The 16,938-nt window shown below is 46.2% G+C and overlaps 1 protein-coding gene and 1 pseudogene across 3 annotated transcripts in view; both read left to right on the top strand.

Moving 5' to 3' along the window:
* Positions 1-9,265: 9,265 nt before the first annotated feature.
* The window catches only part of MPC1 (mitochondrial pyruvate carrier 1), a 20,499-nt gene continuing 12,826 nt past the window's right edge, over positions 9,266-16,938 (top strand). Inside the window, exons 1-2 of one of the 3 annotated variants that reach the window (XM_011934958.1) lie at positions 9,336-9,473; positions 11,145-11,148. In XM_011934958.1, the coding sequence (XP_011790348.1) occupies positions 9,403-9,473; positions 11,145-11,148 (75 nt within the window). In that variant the 5' untranslated portion in view covers positions 9,336-9,402. Of the gene's footprint in view, positions 9,474-11,144; positions 11,149-16,938 lie in introns of all 3 variants that reach the window. The other 2 variants (XM_011934959.1, XM_011934957.1) reach the window with 2 other exon arrangements.
* Positions 14,951-16,454, top strand: LOC105506708 (annotated as a pseudogene).

The following is a 16,938-nucleotide window of genomic DNA, read 5'->3' on the forward strand; positions in this document are numbered from 1 at the left end:
GGCTGCAGTGAGCTGAGACCACACCATTGCACTCCAGCCTGGGTGACAAGAGCAAAACTATGTCTCAAAAAAAAAAAAAAAGAAATTACACCCCAAAATCTAAGACATGTTTTTCGATTTATGCAGTCACTTTTTAATTCAATGTTATTACAACTCAACTGAAACAAGTAGGTGAACTGAGGTAACCTGAAGTGATGTAGCTTTGAAATGAATGTTTTTGTTTCAAAGTGAATCAGTTCTTACAAAGATGAACCCATTTTGTCAAGGTGAATATAAATGTTAAAGGAACATAATTTTTTGGCACTCAAGTCAGCTTTGGAAAACTTTTCAGTATATCTGGAAGAACTTGGGTATGTGATATACTTTTAAAAACTGTAATTTTTGAAATTCAAATATAGATCAAGTATTGCCAATGAAATTTAGCACTTGAGATGAATCATAATTGCAAAACGCACATCAGGTTTTGAAAACTTAGCACGAAAAGAGGAAAAGAAACTATTTTAATAATAACTTATTGATGACATGGTGCAATAATATTTTGGATATAGTGGGCTAAATAGAATATATGATTAAAATCAATTTGACCTTTTAAAAACATGTTCAATGTGTCTACTAAAAACTTACAGTTCCAGCGTGGCTCCCATTATATTCCTGTTGGACATGTTTGGGCTCAGAACCTGATACCTCAAAATATGGCACTTTTGCATGCTGGGAACTTTAAAGGAGATTGGAAGGGCCCAGAAGCAAGGTCCTCCTGTCTCATGGCCCTCTCTTTCTCGCTTTGCAAGCCAGAAAACCCAGAATGGTTGCCCTCTCCCTTCTCCCTTGAAGACCGTCATTCCAGAGGGGTCCTGCCCAATACCCAGGAGGAAGGAGGTCCTGAAAAATCCAACACACAGGCCTTGCTGGGGTTCCCCACTCAGTTTATGACCGTTACCCTTACGTTTGATCACCTCCCTACTGGCTAGCCTTTCTCCATCAAATCTAAGCATAAAAATACACAGTTTCCCCCGATCTTTGGGTCTTTATTTCTGAAAGTCCTGTGTCACATAAAACTTTGGTTGCATATATTTGTGAGACTTTTCTCTTGTTAACCTGTCTTTCGTTACGAGGTGTTGGCCATGACCCTAATGATGAGTGGCGGGATAGCGTCACACCTTTCCTTCCCTACATACAACACGGGTTCAGAGCCCCTGGAGACAGGGGCTCAGTGGTCCCGTCAAACGTTCCACTGGCTGGATAGGTTAGGCTATTTTCCCATAGTTTGCTTTCACTAGTTTCTGTTATTTCTCATTTATTTCCTGTAAACTGAAGGATAAAGGTTTGATTAGATTCAGGCTCAAGATTTCCCACAGGAATACCCCTCAGTGGGGCTGCTGGCTTCACAACATCCTACCGGCTGGCACCTGGAGCTGGGCCTTCCCTTAGTGAGGCTGAAGTCCAGTGGATCCCTCCTTGTGAGTCTACATTTTCCCCTTGAGGACCAACAAATCACCCCGGCATTATACCGACTGCCCACTGCCTGTCTGCATTTCTATTAACCGTGGGCTGAATGCTTTTAGCATCCCTCAGTGGTTTTTGTCTGAAGCAGTAACTTCACTTGGGATGGCAAAGTGGTGTTCTTTTCATTCTACTATTCTTTCACATTTATTATTTGGAATTATTCTGAAAAGAAGAGCTTTCCTTCACCACCAGGACTAGCTGAAATAGTTTGTACAGATAAATGGTCTCTTCCCTTTACTTACTGAAAGAATTAGTGCACTGATTAAGACAAAAGACTTTAGTGGGGAGTGGAGGGGGATTGTTTTGTTTGCTTTCTTTCTATGTATCTTTTTAAAGTTTTTTTAAAACTGTTAAGTTTCGGGCCGGACGTGGTGGCCCACGCCTGTAATCCTAGCACTTTCGGAGGCTGAGGCGGGCAGATCATGAGGTCAGGAGTTCGAGACCATCCTGGCTAACACGGTGAAACCCCACCTCTACTAAAAATACAAAAAAAAAAAATATTAGCCGGGCATGGTGGCACGTGCCTGTAGTCCCAGCTACTAGGGAGGCTGAGGCAGGAGAATTGCTTGAATCCAGGAGGCGGAGCTTGCAGTGAGCTGAGATCACGCCACTGCACTCCAGCCTGGGCGACAGACCAAGACTCCGTCTCAATAATAATAATAAATAATAATAATAATACACTGTTAAGTTTCTACAGATAATTTATTGGAATATAATTTGCACCCATTTAAAGTGTCCAATTCAATGGGTTTTTTAAGCATATTCACAGAGCTGCACAACCCTCACTACAATCAATGTTAGACCATTTTCACCACCCCAAAAGAAAGCAGGTCCCTGTGAACAGTCACTCCCTATTGTCCCCCAAAAGTCCCTGCCCCTGGCAACCACCAATCTATTTCCTGACTGTGGATTTGCCTACCTTGGGCATTTCATGTGAGCAGATCATATGTGAGCAGACCACACAAGACGTGATCCTTCCTGTCCCGCTCCTCTCACTTAGCCCTGTGTTTTCAAGGTCCTGCTATGCCGTGGGAAACATCCCTGCATGTTTCCTTCCATGCATGGGTCCACACTTCATTTCTCTCTACTGCGGAATAATACTCCATTGTAGGGATACTCGATCTGCATTTCTCTATTCACCAGTTGGTTCGACATTCCATTTCCGCTGATCTGATTTCCCTCCAATCCAGTTTTTACCACACACAGAACCAAAGGATTGTGTAAGAGAAGCAGACAAGAGAATCTAGAGAGAGCTCATGACGTTTCTGACCTTCTCCAAGGTTAGAAACCAACAGGGATAACATCCCTGCCTTTTACCCTCTAACAGAATAGATCATGCTTTGAGGGTTAAAGGGTACAATATTTAGAACCTCTCCTTGATAAAACAAACAAACAAACCCAGATGTCTGCTTAGCAGCAAAAGAAAGAATAGTAGGTAGGAGTTGCCATAAAGTAGAATAAAGGGAAAAAGAGAAATTCATATTTGTCAAATATATTATTGGCAGTATCAGGCCTTTTATGGCGATTACTCCTTTTAATTCTCATAAATACTCAACAACTTATATGATGTGATATTTACTGCTTTCATTTTATAGATTAAAGAATGAGGCCTAGGGAGTGTTAGTTACTTGCCACATACAGGCAGCTACAAAGCAGTCGGGCTCATCCAGCCTGGTGTGCAGCTCTGAGCCCTCCCATGGCACCCCCAGCTCGGAAGGCATGGAAGCTGTTGTGGTGCACAGCGGTCGGGATGCACAGCCATCGGGGCGCACAGCCACTGGAGCCCTGGGAGGCTTGGTCCCACAAATCCACTTTCCAAACGGGCTCTATGTTCAAAGAAGCTTGGGAGGACCAGGCACAGTGGCTCACGTCTCTAATCCCAGCACTTTGGGAAGCCGAGACAGGTGGATCACTTGAGACCAGGAGTTCAAGACCAGACCAGCCAAGATGGTGAAACCCTGTCTCTACTAAAAATACAAAAAGTAGCTGAGCATGGTGGCACAGGCCTGTAATCCCAGCTACCTGGGAGGCTGACACACGACAATCACTTGAACCTGGGAAGCAGAGATTGCAGTGAGCTGAGATCATGCTATTGCACTCCATCCTGGGTGACAGAGTGAGACTCTATCTCAACAAAAAGTTTGGGAAATGCTACATGGTGAGAGTTCCTCTTGCGGTATCACAATTCACATAGCTTAGTAAAGGCTCTCAGAAGAGCTGCAGAAATTAAGTAATTGCCTGATTCAAATAAGTTTCCTAAATACATTTGACCACGAAAACCTCCTCACTATTTCTCCCTGCTCCCAGCTCCTGGGGACAGAGGGGTTGGGAGAGCTGCCTGAATAGTGTGCTGAGCACTTTTCCCCTGGTGATCAGCAGCAGGGAATCTGTGGGCGCCAGTCCAGCACTTGGGATTATCCAGTTCCCTTCAAAGGAGGATTTTGGCTTCTATTGATGATTGCTGCTTGAATCCCTCATTTCAATAGGGATTGCAAAATAGTGAGGTTTCCACTTCCTTTGACCCTTTGCCATTTATTTGCCAACAAGTTACTGAGTTGCTAAACAGAGTAAAGATTCCTTGCCTGTAAAACCATTTCTTTGTGACTTCTCCATCCACAGGGGAAGGACTGAAACCAACCTAAGACAAAAATAGGGAGCAGGAGGGAGCAAAGCTGCTTACCTAACAGGATGTACCAAGCCCTGGGGCAGCATGTGGGTTCATTAGAGGTGGGACAGGAAGGGCTATCTTAGCTAAACTATTGTGCATTCATACTTGACACGTTGTATTGGTTTTTGAATCTAGGTGACACTGCTGACTCGGGGTCAAGGGTCCGAGTTTCTTAGCTTATTGGTGTACTACAGTACATTCTTTAAATTACTAAGCAAATGGAATTAATGTGTAACCTAAGAACCAAACAGAGGCAGGTGCTGGGCTGAGAGAAAATTGGGCAGCAGGACAGAAACAATGCATCTTTACATTTACAAAACACTTTTATCATCCACTAAATACTTCCTTCTAAATTGCCTTTGCCATCGCAACAAACCTGCAGGAAAGACAAACGGGCTATTTATCCCCATTTCTGGAATGAATGAATGAACAAAATAAAGGCAATATGATCAGGAAACGGTGGAATTCAGTGTTTTCACTCACAGAACGACTCTCTTATTTTTTCTTTCTTTTTTCTTTTTCTTTTTGAGACAGAGTCTCGCTCTGCCGCCCAGGCTGGAGTGCAGTGGCATGATCTCTGCTCAATACAACCTCCACCTCCTGGATTCAAGCGATTCACCTGCCTCAGCCTCCTGAGTAGCTAGAACTATAGGCGTGCACCACTATGCCCGGCTAATTTTTGTATTTTTAGTAGAGATGGGGTTTCACCCGTTGGCCAGACTGGTCTTGAACTCCTGACTTCAAGTGATCTGCCCACCTTGACCCCCCAAAGTGCTGGGATTACAGGCATGAGCCACTGTGCCCGGCCTTTTTGGTTGTTGTTGTTGTATGTTGATAATTGGATGAGAGAAGTTGGTTTATTACAAATGGAAGCTTTTCTTCAATCACAGGAAGCTGATGGACATTGTAAGATCAAGGAAAGAACAAACAGGTAATCAGCTTAGAGCCAATCAGCAGCCTCCTTGGAAGAGCGTGGGCCTCATGAAAAGGTAACAAGTACTACATGCTCAAATGGAAAAAAAATATTTTCCTGAGAAAGTGAATGAATTAAAATTAGACCGTTATAAAAATACTATGTAGATACATGAAAAAAATTCATAACCATGCAGGAAATGCATGACTGCCAACATTCTTAATGACATAGTTTCTATTGAAATTACGGTCAAATTAGTAATACATACATTCTCTTGACAAAAATTGGAAACATTAATCCTAATCAGTGAACACTTAATAACTACCTTCCCCTGAGATAATAACAAGAGGAACAGAAATTCTTCAGAGTATCATTTTCCTTATTCTCTAGAGAGAAATAAAAGCTCTTTAGATAATATGTGTATTAACTCAGGGCACAGAAATCTCTGGGCCCAGGGATGAAAACTGAAGTAGAGCACTTGCCATCACACATTGCAAATGGCTCTGCAGATCAGGAAGGATGAAGAGTCCCTTTGTGGACAGCCTGGGCGCTCCTCAGCAAGTCGGCCGGAACCAGTCACGCAGCCCCATGCGGAGGCTCTGCAGAGGGGACCCAGCCCTTCTACAAGCAGACGCACTGCCATCGCATACACACCGTGTGCGTGGACTGCCTGCACAACACGGACCCGTAAGGGGTGCTCTGTCAACAGAGGCCAGCTGCCTTCCAAACTGACCAGAAATCTGTCCAAACTCACAGATCCTGCGTCCACAGGGAAGCGCCAAGTGCAGCCTATTCTGATTGTCGTCTCTGAACTTTGATGGGCAGGTGAGATTGGGCTCACTGCTGGGCCTTTACACTCACTTCCGCAAACCTGTGGTTCAGAATAGCCAGTGATGCTTTCATTTGTGCCTTCCATACACCATCCAAACATGGACAAACCATGCAGGACTGGCCTTTCTAAAGTTTTACAAAATCATGTACATGGGTCTATCTATTGCTGTGTTCTTATGCTTTAGATCACACTCCTGCTTCATATTTGAAGAGATACATGGCAACATAAAAGAAATACTTTTTGTGGCAACATGGGGGAAGTATGAGAGTCACCGAGAACTTAGTTCAAACCCAAATTATCCACTTACATATGTCTTTACATACTCCAATTTCTACTCCTTCATGGAACGGAAACTAGTGGAAAGCTCAGAGGCCCCAGTTGAGGCCCAAATGTGGGAAGTAAAGCCTCTTGACCCCAGCCCAGTGGTGGCAACAGTACATTAGGGGCAGGTGCCCTCTGTAGGGTTTCTCCAAGTGCTGGACCCTGACCAGCAGCCTCAGAGTCACCTGCAGCGCTCATTAGCCACACAGCTTTCAGCCCCAACTCCAGATCTTCTGAGTCTGAGGTTGGGGTCTAGGAATCTGCCAAGGATTCTTCTGACAGCTCAGGTTTCAGAACCACTATTCATGAGGGAAAGAAAAATATTAAGGGCTAGGACACAGCAGCTATGAGATCCAGGAGCCTGTTATCACATGGAAAGTCTCCTTTTCCACCAATCTTGCAGAGCAGTTTGGCTTCATTCAAGAAACCACTCAGTTTCCTTACACCTACCTTCTGGGTTGATGTGAGGAGGAGAAATAATGTACAAATAGTGCCTAATGCTCAACAAAAGGTAGCTATTAATAACATTATTATTAATAATCAAGACCCCCTCACTTTTCACAGATTCTACATTCCTAACCCCATCATGAAGCAAGTTCATGTGGAACAGAACAACCTTCCTGGTGTTATTGTAAGACTGCAACATGGTGTAATGAGATACACTTTCAGAGGTGATCAAGGTCAGCTGTGACCAATAGAGACCACGATCCTAACAGAAAATGAACCCCACTCAATTAAGGGCTTAGCATTTTCATTCTCAAAGGCATTTCTTCTTCTTTAACACCACTTATTTTGAATAGATAGCATATGTAGACTGTACAAACTTCAAAAAGAACAAAGAAAGATACAATGAAAAGTCAGTGTCACTCTTGCTCATCCTTAGAGGCAGCCACTACTAACATTTCTCCAGTATCTTTGCAAACATGAATGTATGTATTTTCTTTGTCCCTATGCACAATGAGTAGCATACTTTACACACTATTCTGAACCTGGTTTTTTTTCTTGAAAATAAAAAAGATATTTCATATCAGCACATATATAGAGTTCCAACGACTGTATACTAATCCACTAAATGGATGCACCGTGATTTATTTAACTCTCTCCCTATGGGTGGATATGTAAACTCTAATCTTCCCATACTAAAAACAATGCTGTACACATGAAATTACACAAACTGGCTTGTCTATCCTCGGAAATCTCTAGATGGGCTTGCTGGGTTAAAGGGGACGTCCGTTATTAACACTAATACACTGCGGGTCACTAACGTTGAGAATTCCTGTTCGCCAAAGGCATTTTATTTCTTTTTTATTTTAGAGATAGGATTTCCCTCTGTTACCCAGGCTGAAGTGCAACGGCACAATCTCGGTTCACTACAACCTCCACCTCCCAGGTGCAACCGATTCTTGCGCCTCAGCCTCTCTAGTAGCTGGGATTACAGGCGCGCATCACCACGCCTAATTTTCGTATTTTTAGTGGAGACGAGGTTTCACTATGTTGGCCAGGCTGGTCTCAAACTCCTGACTTCAAGTGATCCACCTGCCTCAGGGTCCAAAGTGCTATGATTACAGGGGTCAGTCACCGCGCCCGGCCACCAGAGGCATTTTAAATGATCATCCACATTAGAAACATAACGAAACGAAACAACCTGGAAAGGTAAGCAAAAGCCTTCAATGTGTTCCTTTCTCTGCCTTGGTGATCCGAAAGTCGTGCTGCGGCTTATATACCTGTTTGGGTGAGGGAGAAGGGACAAAATGTAGGAAGGTGAACAAGATGGAACAGTACCTGTTGTTTCTGGGTTCTTCATCACCAACTTACCCGGGCGCGGAAAAACGCAGCCGGCGCCGAGGAAGATGCAGATCAACCGAGCATGCGCCAGGTGACCTCAATCCGAAGAGACCGAGATTTACCTGGCCGCACCTACGGAACGCCCCCCCACGCGCCCTTATCCCGCCCACTGTCCGCCCCCTTCCAGTACCAATGCATTAAAGTCAGCTGCGCAGGAGCCGCGTGACTTCTTCGGCCCCCGCATTCGTGGACCAGGGAATATCACCCGGAGAGCGCCTGCGGGACTTCCCTGGCCCACCCCCCACACCCCCCCCCACGCCCCCACACCTGAGGACCAGGGAACCTCGCCGGAGAGTGTGTGCATATTTGCAATAAAGGGCTGCCGCTTTCTTATGTACTTTGGCCTCATGTTTAATTACTTAGCTCTCCTAAATTAAGTTACATTAAATTAAGACAGGTGGTGCAAATCAATACCTACGCGAGGGTCGCGTACTAATGGGCCCTTTCTTTTCAATATGCACCCGCGGTGGGACTTATATAACCTTTATTTTCAACACGTAAGCAGTCACGCTTCCTCGAGCCTAAGGCTTTGTGCTATTCTTAAATGCTTTCCTCCTCCAACGCTGCGGCTCCCTCCTGAGCCCCTAGCTGCGGCGCGCTGGTGAGGAGCGCCGGCCCTGGGTGCCCTCCGCCACCCTGGAGAGACCGGTCACGGGGAAAGTGCTCGGAAGAAGCCAGGGCCCTGGCTGCGGTCGCTGGCACGGGGCTCTGTGCAGTCCCCAGTAACCGGAAACCGCAGGTGGCCCAGCTGGCGGGCCGGGTCTGCCCACGAGGATGCAGGAAGCGCGGGGGCTGCGGGCCGCCGGGCCAAGGTGCCCTTGCCAGGAATCGGCGCAGACACAGGCCCTGGGCGCCGGGGGAACCCGGCCAGTCCCACCGCGCGCTGCGCCGCAGGGGCCCCACTGCAGGGCGCCCCAAGACCGCGCGACGCTCGGCAGGGCGCCCACAGCCCTGCGGGACAGAGAGATATCACCTCCAAGCCCCCGCGGGCCGGGAGCCGCTGGAGCCTAGCAACCGCCTGTCAGCCCCCGCCCTGCCCCAGCCGTTTTACGGCAGCGGGCCCAGCCCCCGTGCGCCACAGAGGGCGGGAAGGGGTGTGCGCCACGAGCCACCCAGTCCGCGCCACCATCGCCGGCCCTGCGCCCTGTCATTGGCCGAGAGCCGGGCTGCGCGGCGCGGCCGTAAGGCGTGGCGGGGTGTCGTGAGGCGGGCCCCAGGGCTAGCTCGCTGTCGGCCGCCGCGGGGTGGGCCTGGGTGTCATTGGCTCTGGGAAGCAGCAGCAGCGGCAGTGTCCTCTCGGGGTCTGGTGTGGGCACAGCCATGGCTGGCGCGCTGGTGCGGAAAGCGGCGGACTATGTCCGAAGCAAGGATTTCCGGGACTACCTCATGAGGTGACGAGCGCCGCAGGTCGGACCCCGCAACCCAGAGGGGCGCCCAGGAGGCTGCGACCCGTGCAGTCCGCGACGAGGGCGGCCGCGAGGATGCGGTGGCCCCGAGCAGCGGGTGGGCCCGGGCCCAGGCGAGAGGGTGCGCTTGTCAGGGGGCCCCCACCCAGATCCCTCCTGGACCCCCACGCCCCGAAGCGGACGGCGTAGAGAGCCGTTGACAGTGGGTGGGGGTGACAGTGGGTGTCCTCTCCCGGCAGGGTGACAGTGGGCGCCCCTCAAAGCAGGGGTGACATTGGGTGCCCTTTAGGGAGCGGGTGATGGGCGTCCCTCTTGGCCAGGGTGACAACGGGGACGCCTCTCCTGGTAGGGATAACAGTGGACGCCCTTCCCGGTCAGAGTGGCAGTGGGGACCGGGAGGGACGAAGGTGACAGTGGGCGCCCCTCAGGACATGGTGACAGTGGAGACGCCTCTCCCGGCAGGGGTGCCAGTGGGCGCCCCTCAGGACATGGTGACAGTGGGGACGCCTCTCCCGGCAGGGGTGCCAGTGGGCGCCCCTCAGGGCGGGGGTGACAGTGGGCGCCCCTCAGGACATGGTGACAGTGGAGACGCCTCTCCCGGCAGGGGTGCCAGTGGGCGCCCCTCAGGGCGGGGGTGACAGTGGGCGCCCCTCAGGACATGGTGACAGTGGAGACGCCTCTCCCGGCAGGGGTGACAGAGGCTCGTTCCTCTCGCATGGTTGGCAGTGGGGAACGTCCCTCCAGGCCAGGTGACAGTGGCTCGCTCCTCCGGGCGGGAGTGGTCTCCTGGCCGGTTTCTACCAGATCCTCGGAGTGGGTCGCCGGTCACCTGCGTCGGTCCAGGTGTGCTAGAGGCCGCGACCTGGGCGTGGGTTGGGGAGACGCCAGCGGGAGGCGCTGCTGAGAGCGCGGCGCGGCGCGGCGCTGTTGGAGCGGAGCTTCGGGCGCACCCAGCCCGCTTCTGGGACAGCGGAAATAAAATGTGCTGGCCTTGGGTTCGCCTTTCGGTGTTCTCATTATAAGGACTTTAAGCTTGGGAGGAAGTACAACTTAAGATGTTTTTATATACGAAATTCTGTCATCCAAAGTAAAGTGATGTGTCTCTGAGGACGTACTTTTTTCTCTTTGTTCTATTTTCTGTTCACTCCTCCTTTCCAATTAGAAACAAGGAGCATTCGCTGTTGGAAAGCCTGAAAATACGTCTATAATTTATTTGCACCTCTAATCTTGAGGCGCTTTTATTTCAAAATATTGAATATAACTTTGAAGCAGTTTTAGGTTATTTAGGAGTATAATTTTGGTTTTTCAGTGAATGATTTTAAAACCGAGGTAAGTGTACAGCTGCGGTTTCTTTTTTCAGTAGTTAATAGTGTGGTCAAGAGGTAAAGAGGTGAAAGCTGAGGAGAAATAAATCCTGTTATAACCATCCAAAAGGTATATAGTATGAAGGCAACTTGATTTTAGCAATAAATAAGTTTTAAATCCTGAATTTTATTGCTAATACTTTTTACTTCCACTTTTATAGAGCACTAGGGTAGGAAAAATAATTCAGTCTGCCGTATGGTAAACTTGTAAACGGAAGCTTCACTTCTGACTTTCATAAAAAGACATTTCTATGCTTAAATCGAACTATGATTAATTAAGATGGATATTTAGTACTGTGGAGCACAGCAATTTATCAGATTCATGGTAGTAAAAATGTGAACAAAGTACCAATCTGAGGATAGGCTCTTAATCCTTGCAGTTAAGTTTCTTTACAGCTTGTGAATTTTAGCTTTTTACTAATGTCTTGTATAATGAACCTTCCTAATAGGTACAGCTAAAGATAACATTGTATGGTAAAAATAAAAATACAGTTTTGACACCTAGCTATATAAAAATTATGCTGATAATTACCTAACAGTTTTCTTTCCTTTTTTCTTTTTTTTTGAGATGGAGTTTCACTCTTGATGCCCGGGCTGGAGTGCAGTGGTGCTATTTTGGCTCATCCAAACTGCCACCTCCTGGGTTCAAGTTATTTTCCTGCCTTAGCCCCAAGTTGCTGGGATTACAAGCATGCGCCACCATGCCTGGCTAATTTTGTATTTTTAGTAGAGACGGGGTTTCTCCATGTTGGTCAGGCTGCTCTCGAACTCCCGACCTCAGGTGATCCGCCCACCCCGGCCTCCCAAAGTGCTGGGGTTAACAGGTGTGAGCCACCATGCCTGGCCCTAACAGTTTTATCACATAGGAAGAATTGGTTAAATATATTTTCAAGGAAGAGAGCTCTGCTTTTCTAAGTTTTCTTCTACTTTTCTAAATATTTTCTTCTACTAGATGGGTTTCCAAGAGCCAGGCTTTTCAAAAGGATACTTCAGTATATCATCTAACCTTCTTTTCTAAAATTAATTTTATGTAGCTTTAAATTTTTATACTTTCTCCAGTATTTAATTCAATTACACTTTGACTAAATAAGGAAAAGAAGAGAATTGCATTACTCAGAACAGTGTTGCCTGGCAGAGCACCAGACTAGGATTCAGAAGAATGACTCACAGTCCAGGATCCCCAGCAAGTTGATCCCAGCAGACTTTATTTGCCCATCAAATGGGTTTAATAATAATGCTCTTTTTGGGTTATCAAGAAAATTAAATTGGATAAGGGATGTGAAAATACTAGGAAACTCCAAATCACTCTACATTTTATTATATCCTTCTGTTTTTGAAAGCAAAAACACTTTTTAAAGTTTATAGTTATTTAGAAAGTTAAAATCTTGTGTGAGCTATAAAGCTGTATGATCTTGAACTGAAATTATTTTTGAAAGATGAACACGTGATGTGAAACATTCAGCTGACCTGTTTTCCCTGCCATTCTTGGCAGCAGTGGGAATTCATGATAGGTCTGCCAAATAGTGATTGAGGGCCAGTTTGAGGTCAGGTATCAAAACTCTGACCAGAAGCTTTTTATTTTAGTGTTTCCTCCTAGAAAGAGAAACCTTTCTTCCTAGAACGTATCAGAGGAAAGTACTTCCTATTTGTTCTTCCAAGCTTTTTGCTTACAGCCCGGCTTTTCTTTAGCAAAGAAGAATAAAATATTAAGCAGAAAATGTAATTATATCTCTCTTCTTCTAATCAGAAACAAGGTTCTATCCCTTCCTCTTTTTACTTCATCAGTTACCTGTTGTACATACTTTGCATGCTCTGCATTCTTTTTGTAGCCTACTGAAGGGGTCTGGAGGTTTTCTCAACTAAATCTGCTCTAGAATTTTAAAAATTAATTGAGTTTTTCAGCATAAATTTAAAATCATATTTTACACAGATTATAAATTTATTTCAATCATGTTTTATGAATCAAGTAGAACATTCTTACTAAACTGAATTTCCAAGTGTATTTATTTATTTAGAGACAGGGTGTTACTCTGTCACCCAGGCTGGAGTGCAATGGCATGATCATAGCTCACTGTAACCACCCACTCCTGGGCTTAAGTGAGCCTCCTGCCTCAGCCTCCCAAGTAGCTAGGGCTACAGGTGTGCACAATCATACCTGGTTAGTTTTTTGAGTTTTGTTTTTTTGTAGAGATGGGGCCTTGCTCTGTTGCCCAGGCTGTTCTTGAACTCCCAGCCTCAAGCAGTCCTCCCATCTTGGCCTCCCAAAGCTCTGGGATTATAGGCATGAACCACTATGCCCAACCCATCCACATGTGTTTTAAATGATGATTTTTTTTTTTTTTAACTGAAAGAGTTTATGAAACTGGCTGTCACTTAGGACACCTAAGAACCAAAGGCAATGTGTGGACTTTGATTGGGCCTGGTGTGAAAAAACAGCTGGAAAAGGCATTACTGGGATAACAGAACACTTAAATAGGATCTCAGTATTAAATAATATTAAATAATTATTGGAAATTGTTAGTTGTGATAATAGTACTGTTAAACCTAGGTGATGAGTTTGAATGATGGATTTGAAGCCCAACTCTTGCTTTCCAGCTTTGTGAGCTTGGGCAAATTGTTTAGCTTTTGTGCTTTGGTAGCTGTTTAATGACATAGTATAGCACTTAACAAAAGTAAGTGTTGAATTTATTTTTTATTGTAACTAATATTGCATGTGTAATCCCCAGGATTTCTGGTACTCTCTTTTTGGTACTTTATTCTCTCTCTTCTTACTTACCTTGATTAGTATCTTGAATCAAGAACTTCCTGGGTCTCTATTCCAATACCTTTTTCTTAAGAAATGATTCCCTCACCTTTCTTATTGACAGAATAAAGAAAGAGAGCTTTTCTTTGCTTTTCCTCTTCTCTCATTCTCCTTCCTGGATTTCTGGTTAAGAAGAATAAATTAGAATAAGCAAAAAAGTTTTGAGGTAGGACATATATTTTAATGATTAACTCAATCAAGGTCTGTGCAGCTTTATTCTAGAGACTGATTCCTCTTCTCAAGTTGTGTATATTACAGTAAAGGTGAATAGATACACACACACACATATGTATTTGTATATGTGTGCAGAGGATGTTTTCTTAAGAAGAAACTAGATCATAGCGTGCTTTAAAATCAGTTAATCACTTAGCATGCTTATGAATCTGAAGTTAGTGGGATGTTTGCATTGAATATTCTGAAGTTCATGAGGTATTAATTTTAATTAATTTTAACTTCTGAGTCTCCAGGAAAGCTTTCAGAATTTATACTTACTACCCAGGTGAGACGTTGCAGTAGAATAAAAGGGAATCTTTCCCAAACTTGTGGAATTTTAGAGTCGGAACGGACCTTAGACTAATTCCAGTGCTTCATTTGCCACATGAGAAGGCTGATACCTGAACCAAACAGATAATTTCAGAACCTCTGGATACCAAACTTGTGAAGCTAAAACAGAAATGTCAACTTGGGATTTAGAGGAAAATAATAATGTGTAGAAACGGTTTTGAAAAAAAGGTTTTAGATATTTTTGTGCTCCGTGTTTTCCTGCATATGTCTCCCTTTTCTCTGCCAAACTGCTTTTCACACCCAGTCCTTGGACTCTTTGAGCACTTCCCTGCCATATAATTGACTTTCAGAAATTGAATGAAGCTGTAAATGTCGAAGCAGTACTGGCCATAAGAGTCTCTTAATATCTGGACAGTCCAGTCACAAAGGTCTTTACTGTCATTCAGCTGACTTTTGGCTCGCTAAATATAGCTGAATATCACAAATTCTAATTGTTAAAACCCTCCCTCATTTTCATTTGAACTAGAAAACTAGACAAAATTTGGTAAGAATATATTTCAGCAAACTGTAGAATTATGATCTAGAATATCTCAAAATTTTATCCCATTTTACTTTGAATAATGTTAGAAATATACTATGCTAGGCTGTCAGTTGGATCCTTTTAGTACTACATAAGTAAGTTATAAATTACCTAAATTCCTCTCAGTACTTTCAGAGAAAGCTAACATTACCGTAATTGTGGAAAAATTAGAGACTGACCTAAAAGCTCCTCTGCTCCTTTTCAAATCTCCTCCTGGTTCAGCCTGCCTGCCTCCACTTCTGCCTCCACCATGTCCATCAGGGTGACCTAGCAGCCCTACAGGGTGTTCACCTCTGGCCCCCGGGCCTTCAGCAGTTGCTCCTACATGAGCAGACCCAGGGCCTGCATCACCTCCTTGATTGTCTCCCGAGTGGGCAGCAGCAGCAGCTTCCAGGGTGTCCTGGGCACTGGCATGGGTCTGGCTAGAGGCTATGGTGGGGCTAGGAGTAGGGGAGGCATCACAGTCGTCACAGTTAACCAGAACCTGTTGAGTCACCTTAAGCTGGAAGTGGACTCCAACATTCAGGCCATGTGCACCCAGAAGAAGGAGCAGATTGAGACCCTCAACAACAACTTTGCCTCCTTCATCGACAAGGTGCAGTTCATGGAGCAGCAGAACAAGATGCTGGGAACCAAGAGGAGCCTCCTGCAGCAGCAGAAGATGGCTCAGAGCAACATGGACAACATGTTCAAGAGTGACTTCAACAGCCTTCTGTGGCAGCTGGACACTCTGGGCCAGGAGAGGCTGAAGCTGGAGGCGGAGCTTGGCTACACACAGGAGATGGTAGAGAACTTCAAGAACAAGTACAAAAATGAGATCAATAACCATACAGAGCTGGAGAATGAATTTGTTCTCATCAAGAAGGATGTGGATGAAGCTTATGTGAACAAGGTAGAGGTGGAGTCTCACCTGGAAGGGCTGACTGATGAGATCAACTTCCTTAGGCAGCTTTGTGAAGAGGAGATCCGGGAGCTGCAGTTCCCGACCTTGTGCACATCGGTGGTGCTGTCCTTGGACAACAGCTGCTCCCTGGACATGGTCAGCATCATTGCTGAGGTCAAGGCCCAGTATGAGGAGACTGCCAACCGCACCTGGGCCAAGGCTGAGAGCATGTACCAGATCAAGTATGAGAAGCTGCAGACGCTGGCCTGGAATCATGGGGATGACCTGCGTTGTACAAAGACTGAGATCTCCAAGACGAACCGGAACATCAGCTGGCTCCAGGCTGAGATTGAGGGCCTTAAAGGCCAGAGGGCTTCCCTGGAGGCCACCATCTCAGATGCCAAGCCGCACTGGGAGCTGAGCATTAAGGATGCCAATGCCAAGCTTTCTGAGCTGGAGGCTGCCCTACAGCAGACCAAGGAGGACATGTGTGGCCTCTGCATGAGTACCAGGAGCTGATGAATGTCAAGCTTGCCCTGGACATCGAGATTGCCACCTACAGGAAGCTGCTGGAGGGTAAGGAGAGCTGGCTAGAGTCTGGCTTGCAGTACATGAGTATCCATATGAAGACCACCAGACGAGCTGAGCTTGGCCTACAGGGACTTAACAAGCCCTGGCCTCACCTATGGCCTGGGCTCCAGCTTTGGTTCTGGCAGGGGCTGGAGCCAGCTCCTTCAGCTGTACCAGCTCCTTCAGGGCTGTGGCTGTGAAAAAGATCAAGACCTGTGATGGGAAGCTGGTGTTCAAATCCTCTGATGTCCTGCCCAAGTGAAGGGCCACGGCAGCCCCACCCAGTCTACCCACCCTGGGGCTGCCCCAGAGCCTGTTGGAGAGGCTGCTGTGCAGGGCTGCACAGGGAACAGGAGACCCACCTGTTTTAGTCCCTTTTCACACTGCTTATAAAGACATACCCAAGACTTAGAAGAAAAAGAGGTTTAATGGACTTACAGTTCCACAAGGCTGGGGAGTCCTTACAATCCACCGCACCCAGCGAAAAATTTTAAAAAATAATTATAACTGGCCGAGGCGGGTGGATTACCTGAGGTCTGGAATTCGAGACCAGCCTGGCCAACATGGTGAAACCCCATCTCTACTGAAAATATAAAAATTAGCTGGCTGTGGTGGCACATGCCTGTAATCCCAGCTACTTGGGAGGCTGAGGCCGGAGAATTGCTTGAGCCTGGGAGACGGAGATTGCAGTGAGCCAAGATCGTGCCACTCCAGCCTGGCCAACAGAGCGAGACTGTCTCAAAAAA

This window comes from Colobus angolensis, unplaced genomic scaffold (genome assembly GCF_000951035.1).
Source record: "Colobus angolensis palliatus isolate OR3802 unplaced genomic scaffold, Cang.pa_1.0 Scaffold14, whole genome shotgun sequence".
In the NCBI taxonomy this organism is placed as follows: domain Eukaryota; kingdom Metazoa; phylum Chordata; class Mammalia; order Primates; family Cercopithecidae; genus Colobus; species Colobus angolensis.